Genomic DNA, 21,085 nt, shown 5'->3' with positions numbered 1-21,085 from the left:
TCCTATGCTAGATTTTAGGCATGGAAGAGCAGCATATATATCTTGAACCTAAGTAATACTGTCATTTTAAATTATCCTTCAATCTCAGACAATAAACCTCAAAAGGTTTGTCCAGCTTTTTTCTTAATAAGAGAAAGTTTGATTAGGATATTTGATTAGACACAATTCCTATTCAAAAAAGATACCCTCTCCTCCAGCTAGTCACTATTATTTGCTTCAAAAATTACATAGCTGGGAAAACAATCAAAAGTATTGTCATATGTAAAAGGCAGATGCCTATGTTTTGACAGCACTGGCAATACGAACTGCATACCAATGTCCATTTATGCTGAGTGATTAAATCAGTGCAAACGTTTAGCTGGTAACCGATGATGGATATGAGCTAAAATGAAGCTGCAATGGAATGAGGATGGTTTCTGCACCTGTCAGTTGGTAGTCATCACCTGTTCCACTGTGACAGTTTGCCTGGTCATCGTCACACTCATCTACGGGTTTGCCTTCGGAAACGGTGGGGACAGCCGTAGGAGCTGAAACAAAATCCAGTCATTCAGTTAAAACGTGCTTGAGAGTCAGCATGCAATTGGCTGTAACGTTTTGATGAGCACCATATGCTCTCTTCATGTGTTATAGCTGATGAAAAGGATCAACTCTATTCTGCAGGTTAGTTAGTGTTTCTTTGTAATGGGAAGTCTCTGTTCTACATCCTTGCATTAAGGCATTTGGCTGTGTCTGAACTCACGTGCTGAGCGGATTTGGAGAGCATACCTCAGGAAAGCCTGTTCACTGGTTCATAAGTGCTTGCTGTTGCTACCAGTGAAGCACAAAAACCTGGCAAGACAGAATGCGAGTCTTGTGGAGGGGTAGAAAAAGCATCATTTCATTGCAGGCCAAAGTACCCGTGAGCGGACCCGTCCAGAGCAGCAGAAGTGGTCTATGTTCAAGGCTTGTAACTCCACAGCACACCCGCCTTGCTGAGGAGGCAGGTGTCAGAGCGGAAACGTCTGAGCAGAGTCCCGCTAACAGTGGCAGGAAGGCGATGTTATGTAGAATCACTTTGTGCTCACTGAGGAGATCTGGAAGAGGTTTCTTTTGTTTTGTTGAAGTTATAAATAAATAAGACGTTAATGATGTCAGTCATCCCTCCTGCCCACCTGCTTGCCTGTCACATAACTAGCTAAAATCTGGTCTTTGTTACTACAATTAAGAACTTGTGATTTGTGCAAGGTGCCAGAAAATATAGCTAAACCCTAGTATCCACAAAGCAAACACATATTGCATCTGGAAAATCATAGAATACAGATACTTGGTGTTATGTTTAGGTTTATATTTAATGCTGGAAGTGTAGTTCCCTGGCTTAAGATAACCAGTCTGGGAATCTGATCCAAGCTCTTGTCTGTTCTCAACCACTATCTTTTTCATTAGCAATGTTTTAGTATCATTATAAGGTATACAATAATGCATGTCTTTCTTGGACTGTTCTTTGCCCTTCTACTGCCTTCAGAGCTGACTTGCCAGATAAGATCTTACACGCTGACTTCTAGGATGGCAAACATCAGGACAAACAGTAGTGTCTTAAGTAGCAATATTCTGGGATGAAACATGGCTCTTTAGAATGCCAGCCTATGTTTTACAGGTACAATAGCCCTAGATAAAGAGAGAAATGGTTCTCTACCTATTATGAATTATGCAGAGTGTTTATTTCCCACATCTCTTTAAAAAAATCCCTCTGGGAGCTCCCTCTAGCTTTCTACATCAAGTTAAGTTTCTTATCTTGATCTTCATGCCCTTGTATAGCCTCATGCTTGCCTACATCTCTGCCATCATTTCATACATTCCCCTTGGGATGCTCTGAGCACGCACAGCTTCCCCTTGCTCATTATTGCTAGAGCGCTGATTTCTACTGCTGTCTTTGTGCCTACTTTTCTCACTGCAGCTCCTATCCTCAGTAGGTCTCCAGTGACTTCTCTTCCTTCAACTGCCTCCTAAAATACAGTTATACAATGAAGTTTTCTTACTATCCTTCTCCCACTGTTAAATGGAAACTGACCCTGCCTGTCCATGGGTGACTTACAGGTGAATACCCTTCAGAAGTGCACCGTGGTGGGAGGACAACTGCAAGCGGATGTCCCAGGGAAGCATTATACTTGCTGCTGCAGTCTGCCAAAAAGCAAGGGCAACTTGCCCGCTCAGTCTCCTTTCTGGCTCCTCCATCCCACTGAAAAAAGTGTTCTTGTGAGGTGGACTCTCTTCTTCATATCTGAGCAGCTACTGGAGCCCAGTGGCAGGAGGACCTTGCCCACAAGTTGCAAGTTTACATGAGGCAGGTGCTGGGTTTTCTTTTCTCATTTCTAAGTAGCACAATAGTCTGCAGGAACTAAGAATTTGCACAGGAAATGAAGACTTCCTGCAGGAACTAAGAAGTATTTCCAACCTTCCCACTTTCCGGGCCAAGTAAAAAGCACACTTACTCAATCTGGCCTTCACTAAAAACAACACAGAACTCATCAGCTCTCGCAGCAATTACCTCCCACACTTCCACCTTGGGAAAGATGTGGTGAGAAAGAAATGGATGCAGAGTAGTCGGATTCATTTATCTTTGGAGCATGTTTAGCTACTTCTAGAGGAAGTACCATATGTAACCCTGAGTACGATGGTCTGTTATTCTGTGTGTATTGTTAAGCTGTGTGATTTGTAATGCCGTTCCATTATACTATCATCCACCAGAGAAAATTATGAAATTCATGTGGTGTTATCTGTAGTTATCTATGATGTTATATAATTATTGTTTATATAGCAAGAATCAAAGCATTATCATGTCACAGCCCAAGGATAAATGTCTAAACTTTGCTTTTCCTGGTCTTTCATCTCCTGCATACTTTTTAAAAATTAAAACTTGGTAGGGAACAAAGAGGCGACCTCCCCTCCTCCCTGTGCAATGAACAGCACGGACACTATGCAGCCAAGTAATCATTGCCCACCATACCATGTGGTGTGACTTTCACTTCCTTTACAAAAGCACAAGACTTAATTTCTGTATTTATTGCAAAGCTCCCTCTGCAGTCTCAGAAAACATCTCTTCCTGGGCTATATCACGGCCAACATAAAATATAAGATCCTGTTTTTATTCTCTCCTAATAGCTCTATGCTTCTTCAAAGTATAATCATAAGGCTGCTTAAGGGAACAGAAAAGCATGTGGATAATATCACTGCGATTCAGCGAAGGGATAGGAGAAAGAATAATATTTGTGCCTTGGGCTTATTCAAATGTCTTCAGTGAAGGGACTGATTAGGCCAAAGAAATAGCACTAATGGCAGTCACGGAAGCGACAGCCCAATGTGCTGCCTGTACAGGAACTGCAGTGTTCAGCAGCAGTCCAAGCAGGAGAATGTATGTATGAAAATAATAAAATGCATTCATCTCTAGCAGAGCAATTACCTTCAAGTTCACAGCCCAGCAGTTCCATTCGCAGTCCCAGTCCTCCGTGTGTGGCTCTCTCAGGGTAGACTCGGATGAATCTAGTCGATACAGGTTCAAAAGTCCGCAGTTCAGGAGTATCATAGTTGGTGTTGCCTTCAAAAGTCTGCAAGGCATGACAAATGCTACTTGTGAAAAAGAAAAGATATTTTCACCAATTGTCTTTTTTTCCTTCATTCTCCAGTCTTTGAATTAGGTGAGAAGTAGGCCAGACTCTAACCATTTAATAAGTGTCGGACATTCCTGTCTTAAATAAGAATGGAAAATACATAGTTAAAGCTTCTCTGAAAAGTAATGCATTTCATTTTTCATAAACTCAGTAGCAACCAATCCATCAGGGTCATAACAAGAGCTGAGTGTTTAATGAGACATGTTTTTAAATGACACACTGATCTGGGGTTTAACTGGGTGACATTTTCAACATTTCTTGGGGAAAAAAATGACTGAGGTGAAGATCCTGTCACCTTTTAAGTGGTTACAATAATAATCCAACTATTCAAGAGAAAATTTCAATCTGATTTCCCCCAGTGACAGAGTTTCACAAGTTGTAGTCATTTCAAAAGGCATAAATTAAACTCCAGGAACAGTAGCTGCAAGAGTTCTTCCAGTGAGACTGCTATTGAATAAGAATAGAAAGAAAAAAAGAAAGAAGAAAGCTACTTCCTGACAAAACTGCAATATAATCTAACGGGTAAGGCAGGTCAATGAATGTGCATTTCAGACAAAAACCTCTTCTCTGAGTTGCACTGTGGGTTCTTTAGCCATCATGCAGCTCTCAATGGCATTTGTTTGATACCTTCAACTTCTCCTGTCAGTGGAGTTTTGCATATGAAATAAGTTATAATTTGTACTTAGAGTAACACCTCAGATGCATCCATTGAGATGATGGGTCCTTAGAATGAATTACTGTACAAAAGGCATGTTAGGTAACAGTCCTTGCTGTGAAGATTTTACAGCCCAAGGTAGGCAAAAGAAGTAACTCTTAGCCATTTTGCAGTAAAAATGATTTCACAACATCATATAGAGAATGCTCCAAAGTACAAAATATAAAAATCTGTATTACAAAGAAATAAAAGTAAAGTATTTTCAATGTTACTTGGTATGAATTTGTTAAATGACAAAATATTAAATGACATCTTCTTTGAAGTGAAGTTCAAATTTGAGCTTAAAAGGCTATTTTAAGGTAATTCTGACTCATAGTTGTGAGGCCTGAAGCTTCCCTCAGGAAGAAAATGCCAGATGTCCTTCATTTTGGATGAGAACAAACCCCAACCTGAAATAAACTCCTCCTATTGATGTAGGGGAAAACAGAGCCCATGGGAAAAAGTGACTGTATTTCCCAAGCACAAAAAGAACATGGGTAAAAGCGATTGTTGCTTGTGTTTTCGGTGCAATCCTAGAAACACTGCTTGTTTTTGCTGTATAGTGAACTAATGGTCCACAACCCGTTTGGACTGTTGTTCAGAATGCAAGTCACAAGAGCCAACGATGATGGGTGCTTCCACCAACTGGCTTTAAATAATCTCAACAGTAATGCTTCTGCTCCTGTTTCTGATGGGAGGTTGTTTCTCTGAGATGGCTCCAAGGGGCAATGGTTCACAAAGTGTTCTGCCAGTGCTTGGAAGGCAGTTGTCAGGAATCACACGCGGATGGCCTGCTAGATCTAATTAATATGCAAATACTGAAGTTTTCTTATTATGTTTGAATGGCGATAGAGCACAAATGATCAGAAAAGCTACCTACCATAAGAGAAAGGATGAATGCTATTTTATGTGTAAAAAGTAGACAGACACATGTATCTGAGGAATCCTTGCTTCCTTTTTAATAGTAGTCTTAATAGCAACATATAATAATGAAAACTGTTTTATAACAGACATCAATACTGGAATACTGACACATAGACATTAGAATTCAATAGGCATCTAGAATTATATTGAATCATAATTATATTGAATCATTGTCCTTTGTAGTGCAAAGCTGCCTGTGATTCAATTTTGACTGCTCATTTAAAACACGTACTGATATTCTTTGTGGTGGAAGAGGGAGGAGTATACAGTAAAACTTCATTTTATGAGTGTCTTTTATACAGGCTGTAACAAAAAATGCTTTACTTTGTTACAAAGATAAGTTAAAATAAATAATAGCTAAACAAAAGATAAGCTAAACTGGCAAGAGGAAAAAAGACATCTTCCCAATTTTTGTCAAATCAAAATAAACATAGCAGAAAAACTTAAAAAGGTTGTTCCAGATAGCAGCATATTCAGAGAAGAAGTTTTGTGCACCAGAAATGACCAAAAGGGGTGGAAAGACAAAAGAGAGTGTTATCTATAGGTAAGTGGATGAAGTCGGGAAAGAAGTACGAAAGAGAAAGATGACTTTATGAAGTAAACTTGAGCAAGACCATGGAGAACAAACACAATTTGGATCTTGAAATGACTAGGGGTTCTGCATGGCTGTTTGAGGGCTCAAGTAACGCTCACCCCTTCGTGTGCTTGAGATAGGCTAAAGGTGGAAATATTGTACACATTCAGGAAGAGCAGAAATTAGGTCAACCAAAGAGAAAACAGTTATAACAGTCCTAGCGAAAGGAGCTGCAGGCATGGAGGATAAGATGGAGTTGAGACAGAAGGTGATGTTTCATCCCTTGCACGTATTTTGCTGTTATGTTTAGCTTGTTCTAGCTCCTTCTTTTCCTGACATGCAGTTGTTTGTTTATTGAATGCCAAGACTTTAACCAAGTGAAACGATGTGTTTCATTTCATAAAACAGGCCTGCTTCTAATCCACATTCCTGCTGTGGCTCATTATAGCTTTCTGTCCCATCCAACTCCACTAACATTTTAAAATACTACATTCTGATATTAACATTTTAAATCCATTAGTCTCCCAAATCATAGGACTTATCTGATTCTCCTTAAATAAAACTCATGCTTTGGAAGAAAGTTTATTAAATGTTTTGAATTTTTGGGAAGGATTATAATTATGCCACAAGAGATTTAGATTCCAACCTCCCCGTTCCATTAATCTTGAAAGTTGGTTTCTGGTAGTGATGAAAGCACTGATGGACAGAATGTGTTAGTTACCATTCTAGTTTTCTTGTCAAACTGCTAACTTCTGACAATGATGGCAAGTGCTTGTATTAAAAAACAGAAAGCCATGCAGCAGACGGCGCACTGCTTTGAAAGCATATGGCATTATATTTTTTTTCCTCATTGAGCCACAGTGTAGAAGTACGTGTCAAAACAATATCTATTTTAGAAAGAAAGTGGTTAGATCCCATTGTTGATTTACACTCTCTTCACACTTTATGATGAAGTCAAAACTCATGGTAACAAGAGAAAGGAGCTGACTGCAAAGGCTGAATTCATTTGGTTTTAATCCCCAAAACAAATGACGGAAAGTGATGAGAAGTGAGAAAATGCAGACATATTCAGTGAGATTAAAACAGGAGAGAATGAAGTCCAATATTTACCAAATGTGCCTGGAAAAGCTACATTCCTGGGCCCACTCAGCTTTTCCCTTAAAGAAACACAGGTTTGCCCAATGGATGAGGCTATACAGCAAAACAGCTTTACATCTAATTTTCAGATTAACATGGCTGAGATACCAAACAAATCTGAAAGTTCTTGTCAGTCAAGTACCTCACACGTTTGCCTTTCAAGGGCACATTTTTGGTATATGGTTCCCCGATTGTTCCAGTACTGAAGCACCATTTTCTGCATAGGGAATGGGTGTCCACTGTCTTCCTCAAGGAACAGGGTAGGAGGACTAAAACAAGAGTTCTGCTTCTTGAAGCAAAACCACCTAAATATACTTTGTGAGCAGTGTTAGCAAAATGGGATGGAAGGCTTAATGAATGGGATCTGGGGCTATAATATTCCTCAGTGCAATGCAGGTCTTGCAGAGCATACTTCCAAAGACAAACCAAAGCAGATACTTTCCTGGAAACTCTGCTGGGCCACACTCGTTTTCCTTGGCCCTATGAAGCAGCTGCCCTCTAGCCCCAAACATGCTCCCAAATGTGTCACTTGTAATAGTATAATTGTACTTTTGATTTGGGATGGGAAAGCATGTCAACAAGGCCATCGCTCTATTTCTGTTGGTGGGACTTGGACTGGACCATTACAAAGAGTCTGTGATGATCTCAGCGCTCTACCTGCAGGTCAGAAATCCAGCAGGTACCCCTTTGAGCTAGATAACACCATCCTCATTCCACAGCCCAGAAAAAAAGAAGCAAAGGACGAGTGATCCAGTGACTCAAATAAGCTCATTCCCTGTCAGTGGCAAAACTGTAGAGGGAAGTCTACTATGCACCTCTCTGGCAGTGCTGGATACTTCCTTTGCAAGGGATTTTGGAGTAACCTAGGGACCACGGATGCCCACTGAACTTGTCGGAAATCAAGATCTCTGAACTAGCTGTTGAATATGCGAAAACTTGGCCCCAGTGGCAAACTTCAGGTTTGTTGCCCTGGGAGTCCTCCTGCTTAAGTTCATCCCAATGCTGCACCTTTCTTCAGGTCACATATATATAAAGCTTTTAAGCGTGTTCTTTCCTGTGCAGAGATTTCACCCTTACCTTTATCTTTTTCTTGCTGGAATCCATGATCATTTTCCAATCTGATCCATTGTTGCTGTAGCCAATCTTGAATTTTTTCATGAATACTTTGTTCTCTCTGTGCTTGCCTCCTTGAACAATTATGCCCCTCACTTTTTTCTCTTCACCAAGGTCTATTTGAAGCCATTCGTTTGTATATGGATGAGTAGTCGGTGGTAGTGCCCAGCCTGAACGGCTTGTTATGAGGCGAGCATTTTCTGGGATCCAGTTTCGATCAACTTGAGTAGATGCAGTAATCTGAGAGTCAGGAATGAGCCCAGAGACCATTCCCAACATCCCAGAGCAAGGATAATCTGCAGAGAGAAAACAAATAAATTAAAGAGTTAATCTCAAGAAGCACCAAAACAGTGAAGCAGGACATATCAGTCAGTTCAAATACCGTAAGAAATCACTTATTTTTGTTTCTTATATCCAAAATAATCTTTTTGGATTCTTATATAATTTTCATTTGTTAAAACTTGCACATCCTCGTTTTGGCAGGAAATGGAAGTACCAAAATACCACATCTGGCTTGATGGGAAACAAAAGTATCACAAAACCCTATTCTATTCTTGTTTTCCATTCTTTTTGCTAAGTCAAAGAGAACAGGGTCACATCTCAATTTGTGGATATTTTCCCCAGAGAAAACTCCCCAGATCAGCCAAAAACTGGCTACAGATCACTTAATTTTGAGGACATTGGAAATGAAACTATTGTATTATTCTGTACAATATAATTTATTGCTATATGTGAGATTTCCCTATTCTGTTTCTTTGGTCTCTCAGGCTTTTCAAATGACACAGAAACTAAATAGTTGCTTCTTTTACAGTCCCAGTTAAATACAGATTAAAAATATGAAAAGTTACTAGCAAGGAATGAAGGTTTCTGATATAGAATGTAACAGTTTTGCTGATATTACCTTCATCTAACCTGAAAAGATTTCATAGAATGACCTAGAATTCTTTAACTCAGCAATCAGCAATCTTATTTTCCTACTGGTTGGAAGCCAATCATAAGAAATATTTTCAGGGCCAGACAAACACTTTAAGGAAAAAAAAAAAGATCCACAAAACTTTTAAAAATTAGTGTCAATGAACTGTATAAAGAATTCTAAAAGGACACTAGACATTTTTAGAAAAATCAGCTTTTAAAAACAATATTCAATCATTAACATTTTCATTATTCTACAACTCGTCATACAAGATCTTGGTACAGAAGATTATTTTTATTTTACATATAATCTTTTAACAAATTTGTTGTAGGAAATACGGAAAACTTAAAACAGGAAAAAAAACCTTCTAAAATTGTGATTATGCCTGTTTTTTTTTAAGATAGTGTTTTGATGATAACAAATACCAGTCTGTTCAGAAAGTATTTAGGAGAGCTATTTTGGTAGTTATCTGTGTGATGTAAAGGAATTACATTCTGACAAAGTAATACTCATCACCAGTGGGAATGTGGATTGATAAGTCTAGCCGCTGGAATAGGCTTTAGATCTAAGTGTTTGTATCTTGCATTGTTTTTAAACCTAGTAGGCATGGCTGTTCCTCAGTAAATCTGCTGAGACCTCCTGAAGTAACTGCAAATATCAAGCAGGAGAGGGACTGGAGAGTAATGAAGGAAAAACAAGAGAGGAATGTGTAAGAAATCTGTGCATCTCAACTATTTTGCGTGAAGCTGTAAAATAATTGCAAGAAAAGTAATTATACTTTATTTCTTTCACTTCTTAAAGCTGAACACTTGAAAGATAATGCCAGAACAACATTCAGATAACGCTGGATGTTTGAGTTTTTGGGGTCTATTTTCTTCCTGATTTTGTTTATATTTCTATGTTGAGACTGCATCTTTTCAGTGCAAATAGTGAACCTGTATTTCACTAACAAAAATAAATAATTTCAAATAAAGAAATGAGAATTTTCATTGGTTTTAAAATTCTTCCCACGACCTACCTGTTATCTTGCAGCCATAAACTTCAAATCTCAGTGATACTCCATTTTCCCAAGATACAGGTCTAATTCGCACAAAACGTGTTAAAACTGGTTTGGCAAAAGGTCTATAAACAACGTCAGTGGGATTGCTGTTCCCTTGAAATACCTTCACATGAAAAGAAAAAGTATGTATTTGTTAGGTTTTCTTTTAAGTGTTGTTTATAAATCCAAGTTTTACAGATACTAATTATACCAGATCTAAACAGGGTTAATTTTGTGGGGGTTGAGACATAAAACTTGAGTAGGGAACTATTTCATTAAACTCATAACAATTTTTGCAGAGAAGTAAGCTTTCCTTAGGGAGGAAAAAAGAAGATGCAAGGTGCTGAGTGATATTAAATGAAATACACGCTACCTGTGGAGTCCCATAACACCTCGTAATGCTGCTAGGTACACCAGGAGAGCCTTAGGACCTTCATGAGAGCTCACCTGAGTGCAACAAAGGTCTGACCCTCCATGCCTATTTTGACAGGGATCTATATAGGGGAATGACATACTTTAGGTCTTTCCTGTCCAAGGGTTGCTGTGTCCTGGAAAAATCCCTTACTGCCCAATTTGGACAGTTTTCACAGAATCACAGAATCACAGAATGGTTAAGGTTGGAAGGGACCTCTGGAGATCATCTAGTCAAACCTCCCTGCTCATGCAGGGACACCTAGAGCATGTTGCCCAGGATTGTGTCCAGACGGCTTCTGAATATCTCCAAGGATGGAGACTCCACAACCTCTCTGGGCAACCTGTTCTAGGCTCAGTCACCCTCACAGTAAAGACGTTTTTCCTCATGTTAAGACAGAACTTCCTATGTTTCAGTTTGTGCCCAGTTGCTTCTTATCCTGTCACTGGGCACCACTGGAAAGAGTCTGGCCCCATCCTCTCTACACTGTCCCTTCAGATAGTTTTACACATTGATAAGATCCCCTCTCAGCCTTTCCTCATATGAGAGATGCTGCAGTCTGCTAATCATCTTAGTAGCCTTCTGCTGGACTTGCTCCAGTAGCTCAATGTCTCTCTTATATTGGGGAGCCCAGAACTGGTCACAGCACTCCAGGTGTGGCCTCACCAGGGCTGAGCAGAGGGGGGTGATCTCCTCCCTCGACCTGCTGGCAATGCTCTTCCTAATGCACCCCAGGATACCATTGGCCTTCTTGGCCACAAGGGCACATTGCTGGCTCCTGGTCAACTTGTTGTCCACCAGGACCCCCAGGGCCTTCTCTGCAGAGCTGCTTTCCAGCCTGTACTGTAGCATGGGGTTATTCCTCCCTAGGTGCAGGACCCAGCACTTTCCTTTATTGAACTTCATGAAGTTCCTCTCTGCCCAACTCTCCAGCCTGTTGAGGTCCCTCTGAATGGCAGCACAGCCCTCTGGGGTATCAGCCACTCCTCCCAGTTTTGTATCGTCAGCAAACTTGCTGAGGATGCACGCTATCTTCATCCAGGTCATTGAGGAGTAAGTTGAACAAGACTGGACCCAGTATTGACCCCTGGGGGACACCGCTAGCTACAGGCCTCCAACTAGAGGAGCTTGTAAACTTGTATAATGATGCAAAAAAGCTACAGAACCTCAGAATCAAAATTAAAGGTTTAGATTTCAATTAGACCATGTAAAAATTCCTTTGAGGAGTAAGCATAATGTAGATTACTTTGCTGTCCTTGGGCTTAAGAGTTTTGCAGGGTGTAACCTGCAAACCTTGCTTTATTAACCTTCTGTTGTGCAAAGCCTTTTTAGCAAGTAGTCAGCCTCCCTTTCTCCTTGCACACTGAGATGGAAGCATGTTTAAAATCTACTTAGCAGATTCAAAGATTTTCTCTACATCCTCTGAGGCTTACAGTCAAATTAAATGAACAATAAGACTTCCACAAGAAGGTACAGTATTGTGCTATGTTTTCATGCTGAGGATCCTGCAAGCACGTTCCTTCCTAGCAGAGCAGAAACCTTGCAAAGCTCTAGTCCAAAGAAGGTGATTCAGCTTCCTGCTTCTTCCTCACATAGAGAGGACCAATTTCCTGTTGTTTTCCATGGATACAAACCCCTCACCTTTTATGGGCCTTTTCTTACATATGGTGTGTACTTTCCTGTTTGTCACTTGCAGTAGCTGCACTAATTGGAGTGGAGGTCAGAAGCACACAGCTGTCAAGCATAGTTTTTTCTTAAATAATTTAATATAGGAGGTTAATATCCAGCAAGTGATTTTAAATTAATCTACATTTCTTTTCAGTACTTTTTTTCTGGGAGGACCCTCTCTAGTTTTCTCAGGGACTGCATCTGACAGAGGAACTGATTCTGTCTCAAAAGCACACAACTCCTTGTATGTGATTTTGCAACATTAATGTGAGGCTTCCTTGGAGACATCTGTGGCTGCTGTGCTTTTGTTGTTACTTCAGTAGCTCAGTCTCCTTAACTTTTGATTTTGAATGAAGATATCAGAGGGAGGCTGGTGTGTATTTTTCCTGCCCTGATCAACAACAAAATATCATGATTTTAGAAACCTGAATTTTTTATAAACTCTTTGAACAAATAAGACAGATCAAGGAACCGTTCTCACTAATTAAGGACAGCACATACAATAGAAACTCATGCAAAATACACTGTTGGAGAGTTTACAGATTGAAACTGATAATAAAAATCAGGCATGGTCTAATTTTGAAAGAGGCATTTGTTCAGATTATGGGAACGAGAGCCAGGAAACCCTGTGTTCGCACACCAGCCGCGGTGTTGGCTCTGCCTGCAACGTTGGGCAAGTCACTTATGGTACCTTTGTACATCATTATACAGTGCCCACATTGTGGCATTTGACCTTCTAAGGTTTCTTCTCATCTGTAAAACTGGATAATACCTGTCAAAGAGAGGCTTTCAGGATTCATGTGTTACTGTTTTACAAAGTGCTTCAAAGACAAAAAATATATGTGTTAAACACTGCTACCATTTTGATTAGATAAATTTAGTGAACTTGGCATAGCACTTACAAATGTAAGTAAGTGCTATGCTGAGGAACAAACCAGTAACTAAATATTTAGAGTTAGATAAATTTACACTGATAGAACTTAATATGATGCAGATATTCTGGCTCCTCACAGAAGGGTCACAAAAAAGTTATTATTAAAGGAGGTGTCACAAAACCTTTCCCGTTCCACCCGCTCCTAGCAGATGCCGGGGATGCTGCTCCTGGGCACATCCTGAGCAAGGTGGGAAGGGAGGCACAGAGTGGCTGGGACCACTCATGTGAGAGCCTGAACAGAATTGACTTCTCAGTAAAAAGCTTTACGCTCATGGTAGCGGATAATGAAGATTTTTCTTACGAGTGCCTAAAGCTGTTTCATTTGGAGGTCACAGAGACCAAATCCACCGATAAATGGAAAGGTGATAAAAATCTATAAGGATGGAAAGATGTGCCTAATTATCTGTCTGTATGACCCCCATCACTGAGAACATCTAACAAACTGCTAATGACTTACTAGCACTCTTGCCAGACAGCACGGCTATGTATGGGGAAATGAAGCACTGAAACGCTGCGTATCCAGAGCTGCACTGAAGAGAAGGGACCTACATAATTTTTAAAATGTTCCCTGTAATGTTTTTCTCAAGGTCACATCAGAAATCTCTGGCAAACTGGGAAACAGAAGCTGAGTCCAGGGAAAAGACCCAAACTACTCCAGGTCTTGTGAACACGACAGACAAGTAAGGCACCTTGCACCCTTTTCAGCTCTCCAGGCTGAGCACAAACAGTTTGTGTGACCATTAGTCCTAAGACAATTGTTATCTTTCAGATTTGAGATATTGTTAATCCTGATTGTGCTGATTAAACCTGTGATACCTTAATCCTTTTTTTAAACGACTAAGAGTAACTAAGCAGTTCAACAGCTTACTTCTTGACAGAAAAGAGGCAAAAGAAAAAAGACTTACGACAGGCTTGTTTCCCTCCTTAAGAGTAATCCAGTCCTCTCCATTGGAGCTGACATCTACGCGGTATGTTTTCAGATAATATTCTTTCTTAGTTTCTTTTGAGATGGCTCCTTGGGTCCCAATTCCAGAAACAAAGCGGAGAAGGCCTAGATCTACCTGTGGTAGTGAATTGGGACACGAGGACAACCAGATTAGAGCATGACAATACTGCAGAAGTGAACTGCCCTCCCCCACCCTGCTCAAATGTGTTTTACAGAGATAGTAAGGCTTTATGCAAAGAATATTGTAGCACACTGTTGATGATAACGTGGTCACGATCTCCTCTTTCCTTAACAGTGTCATCGCAGGAGGCGAGAACATTTGCCTGATCAGTCAGGAGGGCTGTTGACATGCTGGAGAATTATCTTTCCTTCATCAGGAGGAACCAGAGACTCCACCAGTGTGGGTGGGGGCCAACTGTCTGCAGAGAAGTTACTGGTGAAGTTCCTCAAGGACCAGTCTTATGAACAATCTTACTTAATGCTTTCATTAACAACCTTGCAGAGATGCTAATGAGATTTGCTGAGGATACAAAGCCGCAAGGCATTTACAATGCAGAGGAGAATCATGCAGGGAGAACTGAGTGACCCTGAGGACTGGAGTATTAGAAAGGGGATGAAACTTAATAGTGCAATATCAAAGTCACGCACTTAGGGAATGATAACAAGAATTTCTGCTAAAACCCAGGAGCTCATCACTTGCAAACAGAAGAGGAGAAAAGAATCCCATGGTGTATTTGTTAGTCACAAGATAATTATGAACCACTGTGTAATTTTGTTGGGAAAAGGCAAATGAGTTCCAGTTTGTACCAAATGAGGTATTTGCAGAAAAGAGAAGGAAATATTAACACAAGTGCAATAATTCTGTTCTAATTGACAAATGAAGTTAACTTTAGTCATGAGAAAAGAATGACATTTTGAACTTGCTGGGGAAATGAACACCATGGTGTGCAGGCGAATGCAAGTTAGAGGCATTTTCTCTTCTTCACACTCTCTCGCTCTCCCTCTTTCCCTCACGGAGTTATCAAATGGAGAAGTGATCCAGGGTAACCCAGAAAAAATGTTATTTTTAATCCAGATCAATTCACTGATCTAGTTCATTGTGTGGCATCATAAAAGTGGTATTGGCATAACTGGGAGGATGATGTGTGGTGCAGGAGTGTGGCTACCGAAATCGGTTCTGCCGGCGAAATAAACTTTTGTCCCAGTGCGCAAGTCCAGCTGCCCAAAGGTTGAAACTAGGCACAGAACTTTCCCACAGCCAGGCTGATGATAACAGATTTGAAACACCTACCGTTTTCTTATAATCTTTCTTTAGCGCCCCCCCCCCCAAATCTGATTAAAATAAAATCAATTACCTTGCTTTCTCCACAGCTAGAACCTTCTTTGTTTCCTAAAGCAAACCATTTATTTTCAATATAAAATTAAACTATTCACAAAATATTAATCAGAATAATTTATTCCTCTAAAACTGAGTTCCTCAGACTTTAATAAGATAATAATAGGCTGAATTAACCCTTTCCATGCGAATGTCCGATGAATGTCTCAACCTTTTTCATTATTTCCCAAGTATGCAGGATGCAAAATATATGTCCCCTGTGTCCCACAGGCATCCTTTTTCCTGGATGTCTGTCATATGTCCAAAGGCGCTGGAGCGGTTAAATCAACATGCTCTGCATTCTCTCTCAGAGGGCTGAAGGAAGTGCTATTGGGGACAGACTGGCTGCTCTCTCAAAGCTCATGTCATATGCAAGTCATTTTGAAATCTCCCAACGCAAGAATAGCAGCCTTGTGTGCAAAAGATAGAACGAGCTTTCAGTGCAAAGCTCCTGTCCCTGCCGTAATTTTCAAGCTGGTAAAGGCTATACTTAACATTTTAGCCCTGGTCTTCGGGGGTGAAATACTGCACCATTTTATTTTGTCACGATAAAAAAAAAAATCAGTCTTAGAAGAAAGAAATCTGAACACTGCCTTACAAAAACAATCAACTGATTTAAAGTAACTGGAGAGTCTCAGATGTTAGATTGTTGCAATCTGAAAGTTAATGGGGGAATCTGGGCATCATTGCACTAAGCAATCTCAGCTTAACTTCAAATGCTCTCCAAACTGTACTCCGCTGATTGTAAAGTGTGCTGCACTGAGTTATGTCCAATACCACATTCACTTCCAGGCTGAAGTGCACTTGAAAATCTGGAAGTCTGAGGGAGTGCAGAGCTAAGTTATTTAAATGATCTGCTTCTCTTACAATTTGAAACAGCTCTTCAGTTTTGAAATGATTAGGGTCCCAAGCCTGTACCATTCCAACTGATTTGAAATGATTCTAGTACTTTTTTTTAATATACAATAAGTACTTCATTGTGAATAAAGTCAAGCAATGGCCTATCACAAGAGTTCTAGATATTTGAAGCCAAGTTAAAATTTAACATCGAGGGTGTAGGGGTAGATTTGATTATTTGATGTCCAGGCAAATAATTACAGCTACCAGTCACTGAATATTCAGGCATTTCAGGCTTTTCCAATGAAAGAAATTTAGAGGTCTGAATTTTGCCCAGGCCCAAGTGCACTCAACTCCTGAGAAAGCCCTGAAGCACTTTCACCTGTGCCACTGCCCAGAACTCACTCCCAAACATGCTCTGGATTTAGATGTCTACCTTCATGTCTAAAACCTGACAGGACTGAAAAATCAGGTAGAAACTCTCCTGTCAGAAGGCAACAGTTCACGGGGACAGCAAGAAGCTGAATGGGTCTGCCGTTTCTTGCCTGCAGGCTGCGAGGAGGAAAGCTCAGCTGCAGACCCTGGTGCCAGGAACTATTTACTGCAGTGGAGGAGGAGGGCTGGGACCTACGTCTCCTGTTGCTGAGGAGGGTGGCCTCTTCACACAGATGTACTCTCCCTCCAGATCAGCAAATCTTTATGTATTTTGTGAAAACAGGAGCTATGTCAACAACAGGCCCATCCTGGAAAGCCTGGAGACTGATGGCTCAAGTGTTCAGCTGGATGCCACAGCTCTAAACCCGGTCATGCAAAGGCAAGATATAAACCCAAATCTCCTGCATTCCAGGCAGTATTGCTCATAAGTTACAGAGAAAAGAGGAATAACCCAGCTCTGTCAGTGCTTTGGGAAAAAGGAGCTGTTCACACAACAAGGGTGGGGCTGAGCAGCTGAGGAGCAGAAGGGCTGGTGCTGTCTGTGCTAATTCAACCTCGGAGTAGAAGTCCAGGAGAGAGGCAGAGCTCAAGGCATACTGCTCCCTTTGACAGCTCTTCTCTGTGGCCTTTGCAAGAGCTGTTCCTCTCCAGGCATACAAAACCAGAACTGCAACACTGAGCACCTCTCTGTGGTGCCGGAGTTGTAAATCAAGCTCTAAATTTACATATCTTCCTCTCTAACTGAGGTGATCGAAAACAATTATGTAGAAAACTACCCTGGAAACTCTACGACACATTTTGCGGGTGTGTGAAACTCACGCTTATTAATCACTTTGTGATGCAGTTTGTTTTTCTTTCTCATGTTTCGTGAAGCTATATGAAACTTTACCGTCTGTAAAATGCAAGACTGTGCATAAAATGCACATTCTAAATGTCATAGGGGTTACTCAGAGCCGAAACTCAACCATATTAACTTCTATTACAAACGGGAGCCTGAAGGTACCAAAATGCATCTGGGGTAATATGCAGCTCTTTCACACTGCCATATCCAGAGGAACCAACGCAGAGGACAGTGGTTCTAGGATGACTGTGTCACTAAACAGATAGATAGGATTTCTTTTGCTTTTTGGAGCTTCTACTTATAGAGTCCAGCTGTTCATGTAAGTGCCAGTCAAGTTAGTATGTCCTTTGCACAAAGGTCTCCAAGTGTTAACATGAACAGAGGTAGCCCACTTTTCTCAGATCCCATCTCCTCCAGCTGAGATAATAATACGAACCCTTGACAGCTAGCTTTTTGTTTTGTACTAGCTGTCCTTTTTGTTTTAAGAACCTGTGTTTCATGTTAAAATGACCTGCAGAGAGATGTGGTGATGAAATACCGTACTTTTGAAAATGAACATCAAATACATTTCCCTACAACTATTTGACATTTAACTTTCTGCACGTATGATAAACAAACATCTGGTATTTATTTTACAGGATGCAAAAGATTTTGTAACTTGTTGCATGCTGTATGGCAGTTATCCGAAATAGGCAGCTGTCTCCAAACCTGAAATCATGACATTTCACTTCCGTGACCAGGACTTTAGCTTTAACTAACTGTAGTATGCTGGTAGTTTTTTTCAAATGTCTCTTACGTTCACTCAGATTAAAAAGTATATCTTCTCTAGCAAATGATGCCTTAGGACTCTATCCAACACACACAGCCTTTGACAATTGCCTGGGTTGCAATGTAACTGTCCTTATTTGTAAGTACAGCACTGGGAGCAAACCTGCCTATAGGAATGGGCCCTAACCTACAAGAAAAGAGGAACGTCTCAAATATATATTTTCTCCAGGAGAGAAACATTCATATAAAAAAGACACAGTTGTTTCTGCTTCTAAAGTCAATTTATTTCCTGTGACACCATATTGTAAGATGCTAGCTGTTTCTACATATGAATTACTTCCTTCCTATTTATTCTTCAATACTACATCCAGGAAAAATATTTTTTATTGCTGTCTCCAAAAAAAGGGGGTGTGTGTGACACATTTTTAAGGCATAGATATGCAAGGGTTGGCATGCACATTTTACTGGAAACCAGCTAAGAAGAAGCAAAAACAATAACACTTAGCTCAGCACAGTGTATCGGGTAGCAAAACTTAGCTAATTGCTGGTTAAAAAATAACACACAACATGCAAGACATGGAATGAATATTGCTGCTTCCTGTAGTTATGTGTAACCATGTCATACTATGCAAGACCTTATTTTTGGAACGAAAATCTGCCTTACTGAATAAAATACAGTCACTGAGGCAGCTGTAGCAAGGGAGCAGTTTTACCAGCTTTTAACACTCCTACTGTAGGTCTGCTCAACAGCCTGAGAAAATAAAGGACAAAGTGCTGGAGTTTGATTAACAACAGGAAGCTTTTTGTTGTGGGCATCTCTTGTGGCTTGAAAAGCGGTATAATCCATCACTTGACACAACATACCAAAGTAAATATTTTTGGAGAACTGTGTCATTTCCCTAGATAGCATACATTGCTCTGAGCCAGATTAACCGTTGTGATGCTTCACTGTTCTTCTATCAAATATTTTAATTAAGCAGGAGTTGATATTTTTCATTAGTAGAACCTATATTTTTTTATTAGGTGTTGCTGTGGATTTGACCAATCACATTATCCCATGATGTATGTACAGCTATCATTTAATTCCTTTATGCATTGACCTTTAAGTAAAAAAGATTACAAAGCTAAGTAAAAGTGGCACAGACTTCAGTAGAAATTCTGAAATGAAAGAAGTTTCATTAATTTGGTGGAAAATTACTTCCAATAGTCTTTGTCCTTGAAATGAGTGGTCATTACAATAGCACAATGTCTTGATTAATGACATGATGTAAATATTTATCTTGGATTCAAGTGAAAAGTTAAGGCTGTAAATCATTTCAGATTTCTCTGCAAAATTCTCAGTGATATTAGTGGCAGCCACATACAGAAAAGGAGGAGAAAATATTGCTGTTAGTAGGATCTCTCCTGAGTCACTGAAGTCTTTCTCATTGACCTTGACAGGAACATCCCGAAGGCCCCAGAAGAGAAAGCATCTAATCACATGCTTGACTTCTAGTCTGTGCTTAGAAACTGTCCTAAATCGGTATGCTTTACTGAACTGATACTTATGTGAGTTGGCAAAAATGGGAAAGTATGAAAGAGAAAGCTGCGCAAACATTCATGCCAAAGAAATAGGAACACTTGGCAGCAGAAAGGGAATGAACTTTCTTTAGCAGTTGAAGTATTTCTTGCAGTCTTAGCCCTCTACCCAAATCCTTTCTTGCAGCAGAAAAAATGTAAATGTAAAGCTTTCCCCATCTGAAAACAAGGAATTGATTCAAAGCAGGCTATCACACTGAGATACTGATGCTGCGATTGCAGTATTGAGTACAGCAACTTTTTTTTAGAGGCAGGTCAGCCAGTTTCTATAAGATAAAATTCAAGAAAATGATGAAAAAGTACGACTGACAGACATAAAAGAACCTCAGTCATCCTTATGGTGCTGGTTGGAGAAAGCAAAAATGCAGAAAGTGTAAGAAAATGAAATCCCAAAACAAAACAAGAAGGAAGACAAGAAAAAATGAAAGAAAAGGCCTCTGTGTCTCTGACAGAGAAAAGATAATGCTTGTGTGGGCTGTATTGCATCTGGATTCATGGCACATTCTCCCACTCTTATGTTAATTTTTTTTGCATAAATCAGAAGCAACTAATTAAAAAAGAAATATTTAATTCTGACATGTTCTTTGAACTGGTGTTCCATCTGGTTCTGTTTGAATAGTAAAATCTGCTGTAGTTGTAAAAATTGGCAAGCAGCACTCTGGTAAAGAGAAACAAAAGAGACTCAGTACAGCAGGTTAATACACTAGCATTTCAACTTGAGACATTTCCAGAATTCAGCAAACCAAATCGCTCCAGTATGGAAACTATAAAGATCAAATGTGAAAGAGAAATGCGGTGAGTGGGCTGGGAGAAGCATTGCCACTGGTATACATTAGCTGTGTGTGATATTTTTAGTGCGAGTCTTTGAAGGAGCTTGGTTTAAAAGCAAGGGCAATGCAATGTTCTCCTGAAACAGGCTCACTGTATTTTATGAAATGTCTCCACTGCACACTGAGTGCTAGGGACCGGTCCTCCAGCTATTCATTTTCAAGCTCCACCTTAAGCCTTCTTACAGTGCTCTGATGTAACATAACTGCTATTCAGAAGACTCAGCAAATACCTTCTTCCTAATTTATTTTTTACTTGAAAACTACTTAAAACCTGAACACCAAGACACAATAAACTCTGATAACAAAGAGAGGAAAATGTAATAGTATTGGGATTTCTATAGACTCCAGGATCTAAGTAATCAGCATCTTATGCCATTCGAAACCTCTCTGTAGCAATGAAGAGAAAGGCTGATTAACTCCCAG

At 40.0% G+C, this 21,085-nt stretch overlaps 1 protein-coding gene across 2 annotated transcripts in view; it reads right to left on the bottom strand.

The window, feature by feature from the left end:
* The window catches only part of NRP1 (neuropilin 1), a 113,507-nt gene that overhangs the window by 21,224 nt on the left and 71,198 nt on the right, over window positions 1-21,085 (bottom strand). Inside the window, exons 8-12 of one of the 2 annotated variants that reach the window (XM_064505803.1) lie at window positions 13,958-14,113; window positions 10,018-10,162; window positions 8,051-8,382; window positions 3,437-3,581; window positions 423-527 (exon numbers count right to left, since the gene is read on the bottom strand). In XM_064505803.1, the coding sequence (XP_064361873.1) occupies window positions 423-527; window positions 3,437-3,581; window positions 8,051-8,382; window positions 10,018-10,162; window positions 13,958-14,113 (883 nt within the window). The remainder of the gene's footprint in view (window positions 1-422; window positions 528-3,436; window positions 3,582-8,050; window positions 8,383-10,017; window positions 10,163-13,957; window positions 14,114-21,085) is intronic. The other variant, XM_064505804.1, reaches the window with a different exon arrangement.

This window comes from Dromaius novaehollandiae, chromosome 2 (assembly GCF_036370855.1).
Source record: "Dromaius novaehollandiae isolate bDroNov1 chromosome 2, bDroNov1.hap1, whole genome shotgun sequence".
Classification (NCBI taxonomy): Eukaryota; Metazoa; Chordata; class Aves; order Casuariiformes; family Dromaiidae; genus Dromaius; species Dromaius novaehollandiae.
This window is presented reverse-complemented; position numbering and strand designations above follow the sequence as displayed.